General features: G+C 49.7%; 1 protein-coding gene across 5 annotated transcripts in view; it reads left to right on the top strand.

The window, feature by feature from the left end:
- Positions 1–20,461, top strand: part of PDE4A (phosphodiesterase 4A) — a 1,505,614-nt gene that overhangs the window by 1,117,103 nt on the left and 368,050 nt on the right. For all 5 annotated transcript variants that reach the window (XM_069604083.1, XM_069604081.1, XM_069604086.1 and 2 more), the window contains 2 exons: positions 825–895; positions 6,834–6,883. In XM_069604083.1, the coding sequence (XP_069460184.1) occupies positions 825–895; positions 6,834–6,883 (121 nt within the window). The remainder of the gene's footprint in view (positions 1–824; positions 896–6,833; positions 6,884–20,461) is intronic.

Genomic DNA, 20,461 nt, shown 5'->3' with positions numbered 1-20,461 from the left:
CCATCTTGGTCCCTGCTGCAATTCAGTTCTTGCAAAGAGCCATAAAATAACTCTGCAATTAGCAAGCCAAAAAAAAAAAAAAGACCGGTTTAAAGTAAAACCAAAAAAGCATATTTCAAGAAATAGAATCTATGTCTTTTAGATGCATGTTAACTTTAGACCTCTCCTATACCCTCCAACACTTCAATTTATTACAACATTATAGACCAAAACTTGTATATTGCCAAAATATGGGAGAGGAGGGGATCCCTTTTCACACTGAATGTCCATTTCGTCTCCAAATTCACACTTTTCAAATTTGATGTTCACTCTTTGACACAATAACCACTCATTTTACACAAATCAGGCAACATGATTAATTTCTTAGGGGAAAATGTAACTCTTCCTTCATGACTTGTAGGCAAATAAGATTAAAATATAAGCTTATGTTATCGAATTTCCTTGGGAAGAAAATTAAATGTATGTGCCCACCCCAATTTGTCGATGTCGGGGTGCTATTAAGCTAGAACATTAATGCTCTTTATGCACATTTTGCTGGGATGAGATGGGCCAACTCTGATGAAGTTTCACTCTGACCTCATTCCATTCCCTTTTGAGGGTTTTTGATGCTGAATTAAAACCCACGTTCCCTAACAAAACACCCCCAAAGAATTATCCTTTATACTACATGGTCTCCAACGCAATGACATTGCACATTTTGTTGATGCCTTATTAATGCCATTGTTTTTTTGATCAGATTTGTGTTCATCATAAAGCACCTATAATTGTAAAAAAACTTTTCTTTGTTGATGGGTTTAACATTTTCCTCGCCTTGCTTTTTCCAGATACTTGCAAGTCTGCGGAGCGTAAGAAGTAACTTCTCAATCCTGGCAAACGTAACAACTCCAACTAACAAGTAAGTGCTTTGTGACCTCAGACGGTGTGACCTTTCACAGGTTGGTTAGGGTCGTGAATGGCATGTTCAGCATCTTAAGAGACAAGTATTTCTGGTTGCAACAAGAGCATGTAGAATCGTTTTCACTCCCTTTCGTACCTAGGTCCAGTTTTGTCCTGATACTATTCTTTGAGTGTTTCACTAAAACAACAGAGAGGGGGCTCTGTGTCATCAAGGAATACTATGAAATGAAGTTACTACTTACGCACACATCTTTTTATTAACCATACATCAAATTAGTTGTATGTCCAGAAGAAGGCAGCTGTAAATATCTTGGTGGGGCCGAAACAATTGTCAACATCATTTAAGTTGTCAATCGTAGTCTGGAGGGACAGATTGTTTATTCCTTTAGTAGATGCCCAAAGGTGAGTTTTAAAGTATGGACTGCTGACCTCTAGTGGCGTGAACATGGATTTGACCATGTAGTCGGAATTATGAGGGGGAGTTGAGAGTAGTTTGCCCCATCACACGATTGAGCGGTTCTTCACCACACTTTGATAAATGTTATAGTGTGGGTTAGGCGATGATTGAGATTAGTTATGTTTCATGATTTAATAATCCAAGTTAAATATGTGGCTGATACAAGTAGGAATACTTTTTAATGTCTTGCATTTAAATTCACAAGATCTTTATCTAGTTTCATTTGTTATGCAAAGATTTTTTAGGGGAGACGCAAGTGGGGTTATTACCATCAGTTAGTGAAGAAAATGTGTGATATGTCATTTGGGAATGTGGCAACAGTACTACTTTGTTTTATGGTAAAGGATGGAGGGTTGGCAGAATGCAATAGAGTAATTGATGCACATTCAAAGCATAAATAATTTGTGATACTAAACACATTTGAGTTGAAAGTACCAGAATTCTTTAGAAATTCTCCAACCACGGGGACACCCAGCTCTAGATTATTTGCAGGCGGATATCCTCTGCGGAATGACAATAAATAACACGACAAAGTCACACATTTTGTCTGAGCTGAAATTCATTGTACTTTTTACAATTGGCCCCCATTTCCCAACACTTGCCCATCTTCCCAATCTCTGACCACTGGAGGACCTGCAAACTTTGGTTGGCCAGATTTTTGGACTGCAATTCCCATCAACCCTAGCCATCATAGTCAACGAGAAAGGTTCGTAGGAGCTGTAGTCCAAAACATGTACGCAGCAAAATGTTGCAGACCACTGCACCAAAGAATGAAACAAAATGCAGTGTATTGCTGTGCTTGCCCAAGAAAGACTTCTTTGTGCTGTACGATGTGATTGCCTTTGTCAGACCAACACAACATACACAAAATGTTCTAATATGCTGCACTGAAGCACTGTCATATTTATTTTAGAACCACGTGAAAAACCATGTGACCTTAAAATCCAGTATGTTGTGCAATACCGTCACCCAACCACGCCAGCAAAAACTCACATCAGTCAACATATACAACAGCTTATTGAATGTGGGAAAGGATACACTCTTATTTTCACATATTGTAGGGTTGATGACCTGCTATAGACGGGTGGTGTTTTCATAGCAGGCACCCATCATATACTGTACCCTTATGCCGGAGGAGCTTCACAGAAAATATGACAAGGTGGCTGGAGCCAGCATACCCTTACTCTAGTCATACCCTCTCTTTGTTTCCCCTCCCTGCTTCCCTTTCCTCTGCTCCTTATATCTGGCCCCCTTCACCGCCCTCCCAGTGTCAGTGTCACTCCCACGACTTGTACCACTTCCTGCCAGTGCCACTCCTCCGACTTGTACCACTTCCTATCTGCCTCGCTCTTCAATCACACCCACATGTTCCCATCCTTTGCCTGTATCCCACCCTATTTATTTTTCCTGTCCTTTAAGGTTGATAACCCTCAAAACTATTCTTTTGGTTGCTTTTACATCAGCCCATAGGGTGAGTGAACTTCAAACCTTGTCTTGCAAGCCTGCTTACACTGCTTTCTTTAAGGACAGAGTTGTCCATAAAGTTAACCCCACATTTCTACCAAAGATTATGTCTGATTTTCATTTAACTCAGACAATTATACTACAATCTTTTTATCTTCCACCACAACCTGGGCAGGGAGAGGAGAGATTACACAGGTTTGACCCAAGGCGTGCACTTAGCTTCTACATTTCCAGGATGTCTACGTTAAGACAGGATAATCAACTTTCCGTTGGTTACACAGGCCATACGTTGGGCATGGCGGTCACAAAACAAACTTTATCAAGATGGATGATTTTAGGAATATCTGAATGTTGCAGATTAGCTGGAAAATATCCTCCCGAGGGTCTAAGGCAGTGGTCTTCAAGCTTTTTTGGCCAGGGCCCCCCTGAGCAAAATTTGGGCAGGTCGGGACCCCCCAGAAATGCCAAATGGACAGTATATATTGCGCGCCGTCACCTGCTCCCATCAAAGTCGCTGGGCTCCCTCATCCCACTCCTACCCAGTCGCTGGTCTCTCCCCACCCCATCACACACCCAGGGCTCTCCCCACTCTGCTCCCATCACTATCCCATGGTTCCCGCCCATTGTGCTCCCACCATAGTCCCTCGGTTCCCCCATCCCGTTCCCAACACAGTCTGAGGGCCAGTGGCGGCTGGTGAATCTTTTTTAAGTGGAGGGGCATTAAGGGGAGGTTCGGGGGGGTTTCCCCCTGTGATTTTTTTTTTAAATAATAGGTTAAAATGTTGCATTGTAGAGCATACTTTTAACAAAAAATGGGTAAATAGCCAAACAGTTTGCAATTGTTGCTGGGAGTCCAGGGGGCAGGCATTGATATTTTATTTCTATCGCGCTCGTACACAAGTGTTTCAGAGCGTGACAAGGCAAGGGAGGGGAACAGAGGAGAATAAAACAGCGATCTTACTAGGCCCAGTGACATTGAGAACGCGCAAGTGTGAGGGGAAAAGTGCATGGAAGGGGGGAGAAGTGGAAAGTGCGAAGCAGAGGAGAAACAGATAAATAACAATAAATAAATAATAAAGGCAACAAACAGTGGTAGTGCAGCCAGCAATTTGCAAGTGCTACGTTTAAGGCAGCAGACAGGGTAGGTCTGATAAGTGCAGGAAGAAAGATGGTTCTCCTCAAGTTTTAGAGTGGCAGGGCGCTGTTCCAGAGGGAGGCCCCAGCCGAAGACGGAGATCTACCCCCAGCTCGTTTCTTTGATAAACGACTGACCCTGAGGGAGTTGGAGGTAGAGGAGTGAAGAGCTCGAGAGGGGAGGTATTTGCGGAGGAATAGCTGAAGGTATTTTGGACCCAGGCCCCAGAAAGCCTTGTGGACAAGGCAGAGGGTTTTGAATGATAGATGTCCGGTAAAAAGATACCATCCCTGTCCCCTGGGCCCCACTGGTCCTAACACAATGAACATGATTATGTGTATATGCAAGGCGCTGCACATTCATACAGCAATCACTCTATCATTCACATGAGCATCCATCACCATACACTCACTCATAACGCATCCATACACATGTTTAAATAAAAACAATGAACATAAACGTACCTTCTGCATTGGCCTGTGTGTGGGTGCTGCTCCAGCTGCTCTGTCCGTATGTGCAAGGAGGCGCAGGAGCTCCCCCTCGGACATACAGACATGCAGTGCCCCAGCCAGCATTTCCAATGAGCTATGCAATGCTGGCGAAGCAAAACGCCCCAGCACTTGCATGGCTCAGTGAGCATGTGCGGCTGGGGAACTAAACTGAACTGTCAAAGGGAAACAGTGTTTCCCTTTGACAGTTCAGCCAGCCCAGGAGCACTCCATTAGCTGGATAAAGCAGCTGAGGGAGTGCTCACTGTTTCACTGGGCTGGCTCCTTAGCTCCTCCATAATGGGTGAGGGGCCACTATGCAGTTAGTAATGTTGACCATTGTTGCTGAATATATCACAATTTACTTACATTTTAACACAAAGCACCCTTTTGGGTACTATTGAAACAGTGGGCTTCATAACTACTCTGGCGGTAGCTGTGCCGGTAAAACCGGCACGGCTGCCACTGGAGTTGCATCCGGGTCTGGCACCCGCGAATGGGCAATTACTAGGTCATGCGAGTTAGGCGGACATGATATTGCCCTTTCGAAGGTGCCGGTAGATCCCCATTCCCATTTGAGCCCCATATGGCTCAAATGGGAAGGGGGAGCTCGGATGCACCGGCACCGTTAATAACGGTGCTGGTGCATCCGACGAGCTGAGGTCAGACCTGGCGGGGGCTGTCAAGCACCCACGAGCACAACTCTTACTATGGCGGAACGGTAGCAACGGTGCCGGTAGCTTACCAGCACCGTTGTTACTGGTCCGCCATAGTAGTAATGAGGCCCAGTCTGTGACTAAAGGAATGAATATCCATTTACAACTGTGGGCCACTTTTTCATTGTTGCCTGAGACAGTTTCATGCTTCAGCCCGCCCATGTGGGCCACCCCTGCCCATTTCTTCCAATCTAAAAAAAAAAAAAAAAAAAAAAAAAAATCTTTTTTCATGCTGAGCTCTCAGGGCCCCCCTGGGATGCACCCGCGGACCCCTAGGGGGTCGCGACCCACAGTTTGAATACCACTGAAGGGCTCAGACTACTTCCTCTGCCTTACAGAGAAGAGTCCCAATTCAGGATATTTGTGCAGCAGCCGCATGGTCCTCCGCTCACACCTTTACAAAGCATTACTGTCTGGACTCTTCCTCAGGCCGGGAAGGTGGAATTGGGAAGGCAGTGTTACATTCGGTACACACAAGCCAATAAGGAACTCCTACATTCTTACTCCCTCCTGCAAAACTGCTTTGGGAGTCTATCAAAAGATGAGGAATAGGGGTGAGGACACAATCCATTCGAAGAACAAGTTACTTACCCCTGGTAACGTTCTTTCGACTGGATGTTCCTCCCCGGTATTCCTCTTGGCCTTCCCAACCTACCCCGCAGTAGAATGTCCTTGTTATTGCAGTTTACGCTCTTTCAGGGTGAGTCACGGTCTTACGTAAGGTACACCCAAAAAGAATATTGAATGTACGCATAAAAACAGATTCTGGAACTTTGCTTTTGATGTGAAAAGCGCGATTGCAAGCCCTGGAATGCAAAGTGCTGTTGGCTGGAAAACTTGATTTGATGAAGGCAGGGTTGTTATTTTGGGCCTGATTCAAAGAACGCTTTCCTATGGGATTGCACCATTATAAATGACAGCTTAGGGTAGAGGGCTATATAGTCATTGGAACTCGAACACTGATATAAATAACTAGCACCCTATACCTCCGTCCCATCACCTCCTTTGTACCCAAGATCCCTGACCTGGCTTGTCGAGTCCCACATATTTAGATACCCTGCCCCACCCGCAGGTCATTACACACCAGTGAAGATGTTCTGATCACTTTTACTTGGACACTTGTAGATGTATGCCTAAACGCAAACCTTTAATAATGTTATCTCCCTTGTCTCCTGGCGACTAGAATGCAACTGTGGGTCTCTTGGTTGATATCGCCTTCCCCTTCCGTCTCCAAACTCGGCTCCCTTCCTACTCTCCACCCCTCCGGCATTGCCCCCCCCCCCCTCCTTTTTGATCTGAGCGCTCTGATGTGGCAAGGTCCTGCCTCTAATACAGCATAAAATACCAAAAAATGAATGTGTCTTAGCTACATTTCAAGTACTCTTGGGGTCGCCCTCTCCTTGTAGCAGGATAGCGGGCCTTTGACCGTGGTTTCGGGGATTCCGGAGGAAGTATGTGATGACCTCAGCGGCTATTATTCGGGTTAACGACCCATGCTGAAGGAGCATGGGGGTGGTGGGATTCTATTTTGGACATTAAATTGGAAACAAATGTACAGTTCAGATATCTGGACACAAGAGGGCACCAGAAGCACACAAGACGCTAAAGCATTCGGAGAATCTCACATGATGCATTTGAAGAAATAAAATAACACATGTTCTCTGCTTTGTCCACAGGAGGTCGCCGGTCGTCACCCAACAAACAGTCTGCAAGGCCACTCTCTCAGGTACAGCACGCGTTCTAGACTCTATGATCCAGTTCTTTGCAATGCATGATGAAAATGAAACTGACAAACGAACCACAGCCTGAACAGCCCAACAGAAATGTGTATTTGTGTTTTATCCCATTTCTTCTGAAACCTCTGCTGTATAACGCACCATTTAGACTCATTATTTAAAATATAGTTTTAGTGCTGACCAGCCGTTGGGAAGTGTTTTGAGAGATTTCACTTCCTCTGCCAGGCACTGCAAAAATGGACTATGCATATATGCACTGGGACTGCTTGATTGAACATACGCTCACACATATGCAGCTGAATTGAATTTATTTGCCGTACCTTTTAATGAAACAGGACAAACGGCGGTGCTAGAATCATTGTTGGCGCTGGTGGTAATCACAGACGGCGGTCATTTTTGGCAGCTTGATTAGCTGTGTGAAACAACGCACCACTTTCACGAGCACACTGGACGGAGGAGGAACCTGCACTGGGCCAGCTTGTTTCAACGGGCCTTCTCGCCCACAAATCAAGCAGCTGAATTGTTTTTGGGGAAAAGAGAAACGTGGGGGGTGCTCGAAAAATTGTTGGAGGTGGCGGTGAACACAGGTTGTGGGCATTTGTAGCAGGTGGATCGGCTGTGTGATGGAATACCGCACCTGCTTGCGAGAAATAGGAGTCAAGGGGAACTCGATTTAACCTGTGTGTTCATTTCAGCTTCTTTCAGTAATTGTGTAAATGTTGGTGCAAGAGAATACAGCACTACTTCCTTTAGAAAAAGAGTTTTCGCGGGATTGCAGCGTTTGTGGTGTTTGAGGAAAAAACCCAAAACCAATTAAGATGTCTTCAGAGCCAGAAACCAAATGTGGGGCCAGAGGCGTAGACAGGGTAGGGCCTGAGTGGGCAAGGTCCACACAAAATCTGTAAATGCCCACTCCTCAGCGCTGTGTGGGCATTTGCAGATGTTAATGTCACTGCGAATGGCCCAGCTACGTTAGCTTCAGGCCCCACTTGTCAGACAATCCTGGCTATGTTTGAGTTTGAAGGTGAAAACAAAAACAACATAAATAGCCCCCTTAAGAAAACAAAAGTTATTTACGCACATCCCCCGAGCCGCAGTTAAACAGCAAAACACTCCGCGTTTCCAAATGCTCTCAGGTGGTGCTTCTCAAAATGACGCTGTGCACTGGCCTCATGCACCGATTCTCCCCGACTGAAAATGTGCCCGCACACTAGGCACAATGTCCCAAACAGTCAGCAGTGTTTTCCATGTCTGTGCCCCCCCAGCATATAAACACTTTCTTCCAGACACTTTGGAATCACATCTGGGATTACGTAGGTACCACACGGTCACGGCTTGAGCAGGACTCGCTCACTGCATGCACAAGACTGCGCTTATGATTGTGGCGTTGCTATTCCCCTGTGCTGTCCTAGGAGGTCGCCGCAGCATTCTCAGTATCATTGCTATGGGCTTAGAGCGGGTGTAACTTGTTGTACACATTCCGGCACCGGCGCCGCAGGTGGGTAGAAGTGATGTTCCCAATCTTTGACACCCGGGCACAACCTGCACCCCTTGGATTCAGCTTCAGTGGCACCTTAAAGTGATGCCATGCCTAAGAAGACGATGGAAAAGGGTTGGCAGTCTTTCTGCCTTCCCTGGACTTTTGGAACAACTCCTGTGCCTTGTTTGAACCATCATTGGACTTTGTCCCTCGGACCGACCTCAGCTGTGCCAATGGCCCAGGCGTATCCACTGCCTTTGCGTCAAAATCATTCACTGGAGGATAGCTCAGGGGCAACGTGCTCGCCCTGGAAGCAAGACGACACAGAGCAACGCAGGTTCGATACCCGGGTCCGCGCTTAGAAACCTCTGGGTTTTCAGCACGTTATAAATAACCTATCCTATCATATCATTCCCGCCATCACCCCAGTACCATCCTGATCGTCATCACCATCAATCCCACCAGCAACCTATGCAGCACCATCATCCGCGGGAGGAGGCGGATTGTCTGGGGGCATCAACCCGACAATGTCCATCTACTGTGCCGCCCCCCCCCTACCGATTCCAAATACGAGGATAAGAACTCCATGCCCACTGTGGATCCAGATCACTGTCCATCTCCTGCACGAACAGCACCACATCACATCCCCCTCTGTGCACCCCGGACCTTTTTACCAACCAAAAAAATAGGTTGACCTAAGCAATATTATATGCACGTTTTTATCTCAAAATAGGACAAAAATGAAGGTTACCCAACTAAAATATGAAAGGTTTTCCTGACAACGAAATTGGCTTCCCAAATAAACTGGCTTCAAAAGTAAGAACAACATAACTTTACTTTTTTTCCAAATTGAGTAATAAAGTTTTCAACTTCAACACACAACACAAAAGAAAAGCATTCCCATAAAAACAAACAGAATGGCTTCCCAAATAAACTGCTGAAGTCCTAACTCTCAAAGTGAGCGACAAAATAAAAACATTTCCAAGCTAAAAAGAAAATATTTTTTTAACCCCAAATTATACACACATTCCCCAAAGATAAAAGAATTTCTGCCTAATTCCTCCAAAATGCCTTCTCGTTCTCAAACTCCTGGTGTGTATCAGCCTTCTCTCGACATCCTGCTGCCAAACTCACCAACAAAGGGACCAGGAAGTTGCTGGTTTATTCAAACTCGTTTTCTGTCTAAGAGCTCGCCCAGGAGACTACCTCAAACTTGGGTGACTAACGGTCTCGCAGGGGTGAAGTCCTAAAAATTAAAGTGGGGGGACTCATCAACAAACGCGATGGGATGTGACATCACCAGAAATTAGCATATCAAGGTGAAATACGCACATTTCATTAAATTGACTTTGTATAACCACCCAAATTGAACAGGACGAATAACATTTGCCTTTCATAAAATCAACACACACACAAAACCAAGAGAGGATATTTTCTTCTAATAGTGTTTTTGAAAACTTTAAAAGGTGTGCATGTTTTAAACTCCAAGAACCGATACAAATGTTTTCCCTGGGTCATGCAGCACCAAAATGGGACATTTAATCTATGATTGCTTTATTTTTCATCAGGTTATATAGTTCAGTGGTGAAGTCTCTGCATGCGGTCTGATCCCCGAGGTCGGTGTTAATTCATAAATTCAAAGAGGACATTCAATGTTTCTCATTTTAGCTGGGGGAACTAAGTCCACCCTCTGAATAAAGAGTGGGGACAACATCCCCGCCCGTGTACCCTCGACTTGAGCCCTGTGCTCTCGTCTGAATCCTCGCGCAATGCCTTAATCTGTATACGATATTGGCAGAACTCACAAGAGAAATTCGGATATCGCAATTCTTCACTGGTCTTCCAACAGAATCCACAGATTTAGCCCTTTTTGGCTATGGGGGGGGGATGAAGCTGGGGAGATTAGCCCAGGCTTTTTTAGCGGGGCTGGGTGGATGGCGAAGCTTAAACCAATGACGGATGATGTCACTTCTTCTACGATTGCCCTATAGTCCACTTTTCAGACATGACGTACTCTGGATTAGCTGCCCCTGTTCGTCACAGTGTCTCAGCTGAACCCCAGAGCATCGAGATCTTGATCACAGGAAGCTTGGATTTTGATGCATTCTGGGGTCTTTAAATCCACACGGAATTGGAATTCCCTGATTGCTCTCAAACAGCTCCGCAAGGATCGGGTAAACAGTTAGTGCGAGCGGTAGCGATATTGCCTAGAAAACGGATCTGCAGCCTTGAGCTCTGTTGGGGTACCATGGCACCCCCTTTGATCGCGACCTACTGCCCAAAATCCGATTGTCTACCTTGCTTCATCTCTTGGTCACACTCCTCAACGCATTTCTCCCACTCCCACTTGTCTGCTTAAACACGTCATCATTATTAAATGGCACAATACAATCACAGTCTGAAGAAGGGGTGTTACGGGAATGCTTAAGTTCTGCAAGAGACATGGATCAATGCCTACATTCCTAGCTGGTGAATACAGATTCTTGGCTTGTGAAGGGCCTATACAAATGGCTATTCTAGGCCCTTCTAAATGAAGGCCATTTCACTCTACTCTTCGTGACTCTGATCCTTCTCAATGGGTCTAGTGCCTTTGTTGATCACCCTCGCCTGCTGAATTAATGTTCTGAACTTGCTGTTTCTGGTACCGCTCTTTTCTGGGTTTTCTAACTGGTCCTAGGCCATCGTCTGGGCTGGCCAATCCTGCCCAGGACTACTCTTGAGGCATGGTGTCCTCCAAAGCGACATGCTTTGTCCATCTCTTTTTTCCATTTACACATCCCTAGTTGTAATAATTCTTCAATTTGGGTTTTGATGAGTCCCAAATCTATATATACCTTGGCACATTCCTGACCCAAACCTGCACAAATGCATTTCTATCTGATTACCTGCTTTTCAAAACCTCTTCTCTTTCCCTTATTCCTACAACAATAAAGGTCTTATTCTTTCCTGCTGCTGCTCCCTCTGCTCGTCAACACATGGACAACTTCCCACTCTGTGCCCATCGTTCCCACCACATGCAGACTCCAGCTGCTGCTGCTCCCTCTGCCCAACACATGGACAACTTCCCACTCTGTGCCCATCGTTCCCACCACATGCAGACTCCAGCTGCTGCTGCTGCTGCTGCTCCCTCTTCCCAACACATGGACACCTTCCCACTCTGTGCCCATTGTTCCCACCACATGCAGACTCCGGCTGCTGCTGCTACTGCTGCTCCCTCTGCCCAACACATGGAAAACTTCCCACTCTGTGCCCATTGTTCCCAACACATGCAGGCTCCGGCTGCTGCTGCTCCCTCTGCTCAACACACGGACAACTTCCCACTCTGTGCCCTTTGTTCCCACCACAAGAAGACTCCAGCTGCTGCTGCTCCTGCTGCTTCCTCTGCTCAGCACATGGACAACTTCACACTCTTTGCCCATTGTTCCCACCACATGCAGACTCCAGCTGCTGCTGCTACTGCTGCTCCCTCTGCTCATCAACACATGGACAACTTCCCACACTGTGCCCATTATTACAACTAAATGCAGACTCCAGCTGCTGCTGCTCCTACTGCTCAACACATGGACAACTTCCCACTCTGTGCCCATTGTTCCCACCACATGCAGACTCCAGCAGCTGCTGCTGCTCCCTCTGCTCAACACATGTACAACTTCCCTCTCTGTGCCAATTGCTCCCATCACATGCAGGGCCCAGCTGCTGCTGCTCACTCTGCTCAACACACAGACAACTTCCCACTCTGTGCCCATTGTTCCCACCACATGCAGACTCCAGCTGTTGCTGCTCCTGCTACTCCCTCTGCTCGTCATCACATGGAAAACTTCCCACACTGCGCCCATTGTTCCGACCAAATGCAGACTCCAGCGGATGCACCTCCTGCTGCTCCCTCTGCTCAACACACGGACAACTTCCCACTCTGTGCCCATTGTTCCCACCACATGCAGACTCCAGCTGCCGCTGCTCCCTCTGCTCAACACACGGACAACTTCCCACTCTGTGCCCATTGTTCCCACCACATGCAGACTCCAGCTGCTGCTGCTCTCTCTGCTCAACACACGGACAACTTCCCACTCTGTGCCCATTGTTCCCACCACATGCAGACTCCAGCTGCTGCTGCTCTCTCTGCTCAACACACGGACAACTTCCCACTCTGTGCCCATTGTTCCCACCACATGTAGGCTCCAGCTGCTTCTGATCCTGCTGCTTCCTCTGCTTCTCCTTCTGCTTACAGCCATCCTCTTGATCTCATCTATTTTCCTGTATCTCTGCCTTGCTCCCTCTTGCTGCTGTCCACTAAAGGCCACCCAGACAGCCTGCTCTTTCCTTGCGTTCCAGGTTCACGTTCTCTAGCAGCGACTATTGTTCCTCTCTTCTGATTGGCCTGTCTGCTTGTTATTTTCTCTTGTACAGTTGGCTTGTTCTCAGACTTCCACTTCCTTCTGATGTCTCACTGCTCTTAATTCATCTACGCCGACGTCACATGTAGGTATATATGTGGTATTATGCGGCTGTACCACGATAACTAAAGGGTAACAGAAGGCTGTTCATTCACAACAGAGCGTGGGGAAGGTTGGGCCTGTAGCGTTGGCCATGGGATGGGTTAGGTGTCTGTGATGAGCCTGAGGCATTGTAGAAGGAGCAAAGTCTTAAGATCTTTCCTAGTCCCAAAGAGTGTGGAATGATCTCTGATTGGCACGGGAATGCTGGTCTAGGTGGCGAGGCTATAGCACGAGTTCCATAAACCTCATGTTGCATGGCCTACCCTGGGTAGCTTCTTCCCATCTCTATTCTCTTGTCTTTGCGCTCCGAGGTCATAGCACGAGTTCCATATAACTCATGCCGCATGGCCTGCACTGGGTAGCTTCTTCCCATCTCTATTCTCTTGTCTTTGCGCTCTGAGGCCATAGCATGAGTTCCATTGCGCCGGGAGCTTTTACCCATCTCTATTCTCTTGTCTTTGCGCTCTGAGGCCATAGCATGAGTTCCATATACCTCATGCCACATGGCCTGCGCTGGGTAGATTCTTCCCATCTCTATTCTCTTGTCTTTGTGCTCCGAGGCCATAGCATGAGTTCCATTGCGCCGGGAGCTTTTACCCATCTCTATTCTCTTGTCTTTGCGCTCCGAGGCCATAGCACGAGTTCCAAATACCTCATGCAGCATGTCCTGCGCCGGGTAGCTTCTTCCCATCTCTGTTCTCTTGTCTTTGCGCTCCGAGGCCATAGCACGAGTTCCATATACCTCATGCCGCATGGCCTACGCTGGGTAGCTTCTTCCCATCTCTATTCTCTTGTCTTTGCGCTCCGAGGCCAGAGCATGAGTTCCATATACCTCATGCCTCATGGCCAGCGCTGGGTAGCTTCTTCCCATCTCTATTCTCTTGTCTTTGCGCTCCGAGGCCATAGCACGAGTTCCATATACCTCATGCCGCATGGCCTGCGCCGGGTAGCTTCTTCCCATCTCTATTCTCTTGTCTTTGCGCTCCGAGGCCAGAGCACGAGTTTCTATACCTCATGCCGCATGGCCTGCGCCGGGTAGCTTCTTCCCATCTCTATTCTCTTGTCTTTGCGCTCCGAGGCCAGAGCATGAGTTCCATATACCTCATGCCGCATGGCCTGCGCCGGGTAGCTTCTTCCCATCTCTATTCTCTTGTCTTTGCGCTCCGAGGCCAGAGCATGAGTTCCATATACCTCATGCCGCATGGCCTGCGCCGGGTAGCTTCTTCCCATCTCTATTCTCTTGTCTTTGTGCTCCGAGGCCAGAGCACGAGTTCCATATAACTCATGCCGCATGGCCTGCGCCGGGTAGCTTCTTCCCATCTCTATTCTCTTGTCTTTGCGCTCCGAGGCCAGAGCACGAGTTCCATATACCTCATGCGGCATGGCCTGCGCCGGGTAGCTTCTTCCCATCTCTATTCTCTTGTCTTTGCGCTCTGAGGCCATAGCATGAGTTCCATAAACCTCAGGCCGCATGGCCTACGCCGGGTAGCTTCTTCCCATCTCTATTCTCTTGTCTTTGCGCTCTGAGGCCAGAGCACGAGTTCCATATACCTCATGCCGCATGGCCTGCGCCGGGTAGCTTCTTCCCATCTCTATTCTCTTGTCTTTGCGCTCCGAGGCCAGAGCACGAATTCCATACACCTCATGCCGCATGGCCTGCGCCGGGTAGCTTCTTCCCATCTCTATTCTCTTGTCTTTGCGCTCCGAGGCCAGAGCATGAGTTCCTATACCTCATGCCGCATGGCCTGCGCCGGGTAGCTTCTTCCCATCTCTATTCTCTTGTCTTTGCGCTCCGAGGCCAGAGCATGAGTTCCTATACCTCATGCCGCATGGCCTGCGCCGGGTAGCTTCTTCCCATCTCTATTCTCTTGTCTTTGGGCTCCGAGGCCAGAGCACGAGTTCCATATGCCTCATGCCGCATGGCCTGCGCCGGGTAGCTTCTTCCCATCTCTATTCTCTTGTCTTTGCGCTCCGAGGCCAGAGCACGAGTTCCATATGCCTCATGCCGCATGGCCTGCGCCGGGTAGCTTCTTCCCATCTCTATTCTCTTGTCTTTGCGCTCCGAGGCCAGAGCATGAGTTCCATATACCTCATGCCGCATGGCCTGCGCCGGGTAGCTTCTTCCAATCTCTATTCTCTTGTCTTTGCGCTCCGAGGCCAGAGCCTGAGTTCCTATACCTCATGCCGCATGGCCTGCGCCGGGTAGCTTCTTCCCATCTCTATTCTCTTGTCTTTGTGCTCCGAGGCCAGAGCATGAGTCCATATACCTCATGCCGCATGGCCTGCGCTGGGTAGCTTCTTCCCATCTCTATTCTCTTGTCTTTGCGCTCCGAGGCCAGAGCATGAGTTCCTATACCTCATGCCGCATGGCCTGCGCCGGGTAGCTTCTTCCAATCTCTATTCTCTTGTCTTTGCGCTCCGAGGCCAGAGCCTGAGTTCCTATACCTCATGCCGCATGGCCTGCGCCGGGTAGCTTCTTCCCATCTCTATTCTCTTGTCTTTGTGCTCCGAGGCCAGAGCATGAGTCCATATACCTCATGCCGCATGGCCTGCGCTGGGTAGCTTCTTCCCATCTCTATTCTCTTGTCTTTGCGCTCCGAGGCCAGAGCATGAGTTCCTATACCTCATGCCGCATGGCCTGCGCCGGGTAGCTTCTTCCCATCTCTATTCTCTTGTCTTTGCGCTCCGAGGCCAGAGCATGAGTTCCTATACCTCATGCCGCATGGCCTGCGCCGGGTAGCTTCTTCCCATCTCTATTCTCTTGTCTTTGCGCTCCGAGGCCAGAGCACGAGTTCCTATACCTCATGCCGCATGGCCTGCGCCGGGTAGCTTCTTCCCATCTCTATTCTCTTGTCTTTGCGCTCCGAGGCCAGAGCACGAGTTCCTATACCTCATGCCGCATGGCCTGCGCCGGGAAGCTTCTTCCCATCTCTGTTCTCTTGTCTTTGCGCTCCGAGGCCAGAGCACGAGTTCCATATACCTCATGCCGCATGGCCTGCGCCGGGTAGCTTCTTCCCATCTCTATTCTCTTGTCTTTGCGCTCCGAGGCCAGAGCACGAGTTCCATATACCTCATGCCGCATGGCCTGCGCCGGGTAGCTTCTTCCCATCTCTATTCTCTTGTCTTTGCGCTCCGAGGCCAGAGCATGAGTTCCATATACCTCATGCCGCATGGCCTGCGCCGGGTAGCTTCTTCCCATCTCTATTCTCTTATCTTTGCGCTCCGAGGCCAGAGCATGAGTTCCTATACCTCATGCCGCATGGCCTGCGCCGGGTAGCTTCTTCCCATCTCTATTCTCTTGTCTTTGAGCTCCGAGGCCAGAGCACGAGTTCCATATACCTCATGCCGCATGGCCTGCGCCGCGTAGCTTCTTCCCATCTCTATTCTCTTGTCTTTGCGCTCCGAGGCCAGAGCATGAGTTCCTATACCTCATGCCACATGGCCTGCGCCGGGTAGCTTCTTCCCATCTCTATTCTCTTGTCTTTGCGCTCCGAGGCCAGAGCATGAGTTCCTATACCTCATGCCGCATGGCCTGCGCCGGGTAGCTTCTTCCCATCTCTATTCTCTTGTCTTTGCGCTCCGAGGCCAGAGCATGAGTTCCATATACCTCATGCCGCATGGCCTGCACCGCGTAGCTTCTTCCCATCTCTATTCTCTTGTCTTTGCGCTCCGAGGCCAGAGCATGAGTTCCTATACCTCATGCCGCATGGCCTGCGCCGGGTAGCTTCTTCCCATCTCTATTCTCTTGTCTTTGCGCTCTGAGGCCAGAGCACGAGTTCCTATACCTCATGCCGCATGGCCTGCGCCGGGTAGCTTCTTCCCATCTCTATTCTCTTGTCTTTGCGCTCCGAGGCCAGAGCACGAGTTCCTATACCTCATGCCGCATGGCCTGCGCCGGGTAGCTTCTTCCCATCTCTATTCTCTTGTCTTTGAGCTCCGAGGCCAGAGCATGAGTTCCTATACCTCATGCCGCATGGCCTACGCTGGGTAGCTTCTTCCCATCTCTATTCTCTTGTCTTTGCGCTCCGAGGCCAGAGCACGAGTTCCATATACCTCATGCCGCATGGCCTGCACCGCGTAGCTTCTTCCCATCTCTATTCTCTTGTCTTTGCGCTCCGAGGCCAGAGCATGAGTTCCTATACCTCATGCCGCATGGCCTGCGCCGGGTAGCTTCTTCCCATCTCTATTCTCTTGTCTTTGCGCTCCGAGGCCAGAGCATGAGTTCCTATACCTCATGCCGCATGGCCTGCGCCGGGTAGCTTCTTCCCATCTCTATTCTCTTGTCTTTGCGCTCCGAGGCCATAGCACGAGTTCCATATACCTCATGCCGCATGGCCTGCGCCGGGTAGCTTCTTCCCATCTCTATTCTCTTGTCTTTGCGCTCCGAGGCCAGAGCACGAGTTCATTATACCTCATGCCGCATGGCCTGCGCCGGGTAGCTTCTTCCCATCTCTATTCTCTTGTCTTTGCACTCCGAGGCCAGAGCATGAGTTCCTATACCTCATGCCGCATGGCCTGCGCCGGGTAGCTTCTTCCCATCTCTATTCTCTTGTCTTTGCGCTCCGAGGCCAGAGCACGAGTTCATTATACCTCATGCCGCATGGAATGCGCCGGGTAGCTTCTTCCCATCTCTATTCTCTTGTCTTTGCACTCCGAGGCCAGAGCATGAGTTCCTATACCTCATGCCGCATGGCCTGCACCGCGTAGCTTCTTCCCATCTCTATTCTCTTGTCTTTGCGCTCCGAGGCCAGAGCATGAGTTCCTATACCTCATGCCGCATGGCCTGCGCCGGGTAGCTTCTTCCCATCTCTATTCTCTTGTCTTTGCGCTCCGAGGCCAGAGCATGAGTTCCTATACCTCATGCCGCATGGCCTGCGCCGGGTAGCTTCTTCCCATCTCTATTCTCTTGTCTTTGCGCTCCGAGGCCATAGCACGAGTTCCATATACCTCATGCCGCATGGCCTGCGCCGGGTAGCTTCTTCCCATCTCTATTCTCTTGTCTTTGCGCTCCGAGGCCAGAGCACGAGTTCATTATACCTCATGCCGCATGGCCTGCGCCGGGTAGCTTCTTCCCATCTCTATTCTCTTGTCTTTGCACTCCGAGGCCAGAGCATGAGTTCCTATACCTCATGCCGCATGGCCTGCGCCGGGTAGCTTCTTCCCATCTCTATTCTCTTGTCTTTGCGCTCCGAGGCCAGAGCACGAGTTCCTATACCTCATGCCGCATGGCCTGCGCCGGGTAGCTTCTTCCCATCTCTATTCTCTTGTCTTTGCGCTCCGAGGCCAGAGCACGAGTTCCATATACCTCATGCCGCATGGCCTGCGCCGGGTAGCTTCTTCCCATCTCTATTCTCTTGTCTTTGCGCTCCGAGGCCAGAGCACGAGTTCCATATACCTCATGCCGCATGGCCTGCGCCGGGTAGCTTCTTCCCATCTCTATTCTCTTGTCTTTGCGCTCCGAGGCCAGAGCACGAGTTCCATATACCTCATGCCGCATGGCCTGCGCCGGGTAGCTTCTTCCCATCTCTATTCTCTTGTCTTTGCACTCCGAGGCCAGAGCATGAGTTCCTATACCTCATGCCGCATGGCCTGCGCCGGGTAGCTTCTTCCCATCTCTATTCTCTTGTCTTTGCGCTCCGAGGCCAGAGCACGAGTTCCATATACCTCATGCCGCATGGCCTGCGCCGGGTAGCTTCTTCCCATCTCTATTCTCTTGTCTTTGCGCTCCGAGGCCAGAGCACGAGTTCCATATACCTCATGCCGCATGGCCTGCGCCGGGTAGCTTCTTCCCATCTCTATTCTCTTGTCTTTGCACTCCGAGGCCAGAGCATGAGTTCCTATACCTCATGCCGCATGGCCTGCGCCGGGTAGCTTCTTCCCATCTCTATTCTCTTGTCTTTGCGCTCCGAGGCCAGAGCACGAGTTCCATATACCTCATGCCGCATGGCCTGCGCCGGGTAGCTTCTTCCCATCTCTATTCTCTTGTCTTTGTGCTCCGAGGCCAGAGCACGAGTTCCTATACCTCATGCCGCATGGCCTGCGCCGGGTAGCTTCTTCCCATCTCTATTCTCTTGTCTTTGCACTCCGAGGCCAGAGCACGAGTTCCATATACCTCATGCCGCATGGCCTGCGCCGGGTAGCTTCTTCCCATCTCTATTCTCTTGTCTTTGCGCTCCGAGGCCAGAGCACGAGTTCCATATACCTCATGCCGCATGGCCTGCGCCGGGTAGCTTCTTCCCATCTCTATTCTCTTGTCTTTGCACTCCGAGGCCAGAGCACGAGTTCCATATACCTCATGCCGCATGGCCTGCGCCGGGTAGCTTCTTCCCATCTCTATTCTCTTGTCTTTGCGCTCCGAGGCCAGAGCACGAGTTCCATATACCTCATGCCGCATGGCCTGCGCCGGGTAGCTTCTTCCCATCTCTATTCTCTTGTCTTTGCGCTCCGAGGCCAGAGCACGAGTTCCATATACCTCATGCCGCATGGCCTGCGCCGGGTAGCTTCTTCTCATCTCTATTCTCTTGTCTTTGCGCTCCGAGGCCTGAGCATGAGTTCCATATACCTCATGCCGCATGGCCTGCGCCGGGTAGCTTCTTCCCATCTCTATTCTCTTGTCTTTGCACTCCGAGGCCAGAGCACGAGTTCCATATACCTCATGCCGCATGGCCTGCGCCGGGTAGCTTCTTCCCATCTCTATTCTCTTGTCTTTGCGCTCCGAGGCCAGAGCATGAGTTCCATATACCTCATGCGGCATGGCCTGCGCCGGGTAGCTTCTTCCCATCTCTATTCTCTTGTCTTTGCGCTCCGAGGCCAGAGCACGAGTTCCATATACCTCATGCCGCATGGCCTGCGCCGGGTAGCTTCTTCCCATCTCTATTCTCTTGTCTTTGCGCTCCGAGGCCAGAGCATGAGTTCCTATACCTCATGCCGCATGGCCTGCGCCGGGTAGCTTCTTCCCATCTCTATTCTCTTGTCTTTGGGCTCCGAGGCCAGAGCACGAGTTCCATATGCCTCATGCCGCATGGCCTGCGCCGGGTAGCTTCTTCCCATCTCTATTCTCTTGTCTTTGCGCTCCGAGGCCAGAGCACGAGTTCCATATGCCTCATGCCGCATGGCCTGCGCCGGGTAGCTTCTTCCCATCTCTATTCTCTTGTCTTTGCGCTCCGAGGCCATAGCATGAGTTCCATATACCTCATGCCGTGTGGCCTACGCTGGGTAGCTTCTTCCCATCTCTATTCTCTTGTCTTTGTGCTCCGAGGCCAGAGCATGAGTCCATATACCTCATGCCGCATGGCCTGCGCTGGGTAGCTTCTTCCCATCTCTATTCTCTTGTCTTTGTGCTCCGAGGCCATAGCATGAGTTCCTATACCTCATGCCGCATGGCCTGCGCTGGGTAGCTTCTTCCCATCTCTATTCTCTTGTCTTTGTGCTCCGAGGCCAGAGCATGAGTCCATATACCTCATGCCGCATGGCCTGCGCTGGGTAGCTTCTTCCCATCTCTATTCTCTTGTCTTTGTGCTCCGAGGCCATAGCATGAGTTCATATACCTCATGCCGCATGGCCTGCGCCGGGTAGCTTCTTCCCATCTCTAT

Source organism: Ambystoma mexicanum, chromosome 3q (genome assembly GCF_040938575.1).
Source record: "Ambystoma mexicanum isolate Mex_15411 chromosome 3q, UKY_AmexF1_1, whole genome shotgun sequence".
Lineage (NCBI taxonomy): Eukaryota > Metazoa > Chordata > Amphibia > Caudata > Ambystomatidae > Ambystoma > Ambystoma mexicanum.
This window is presented reverse-complemented; position numbering and strand designations above follow the sequence as displayed.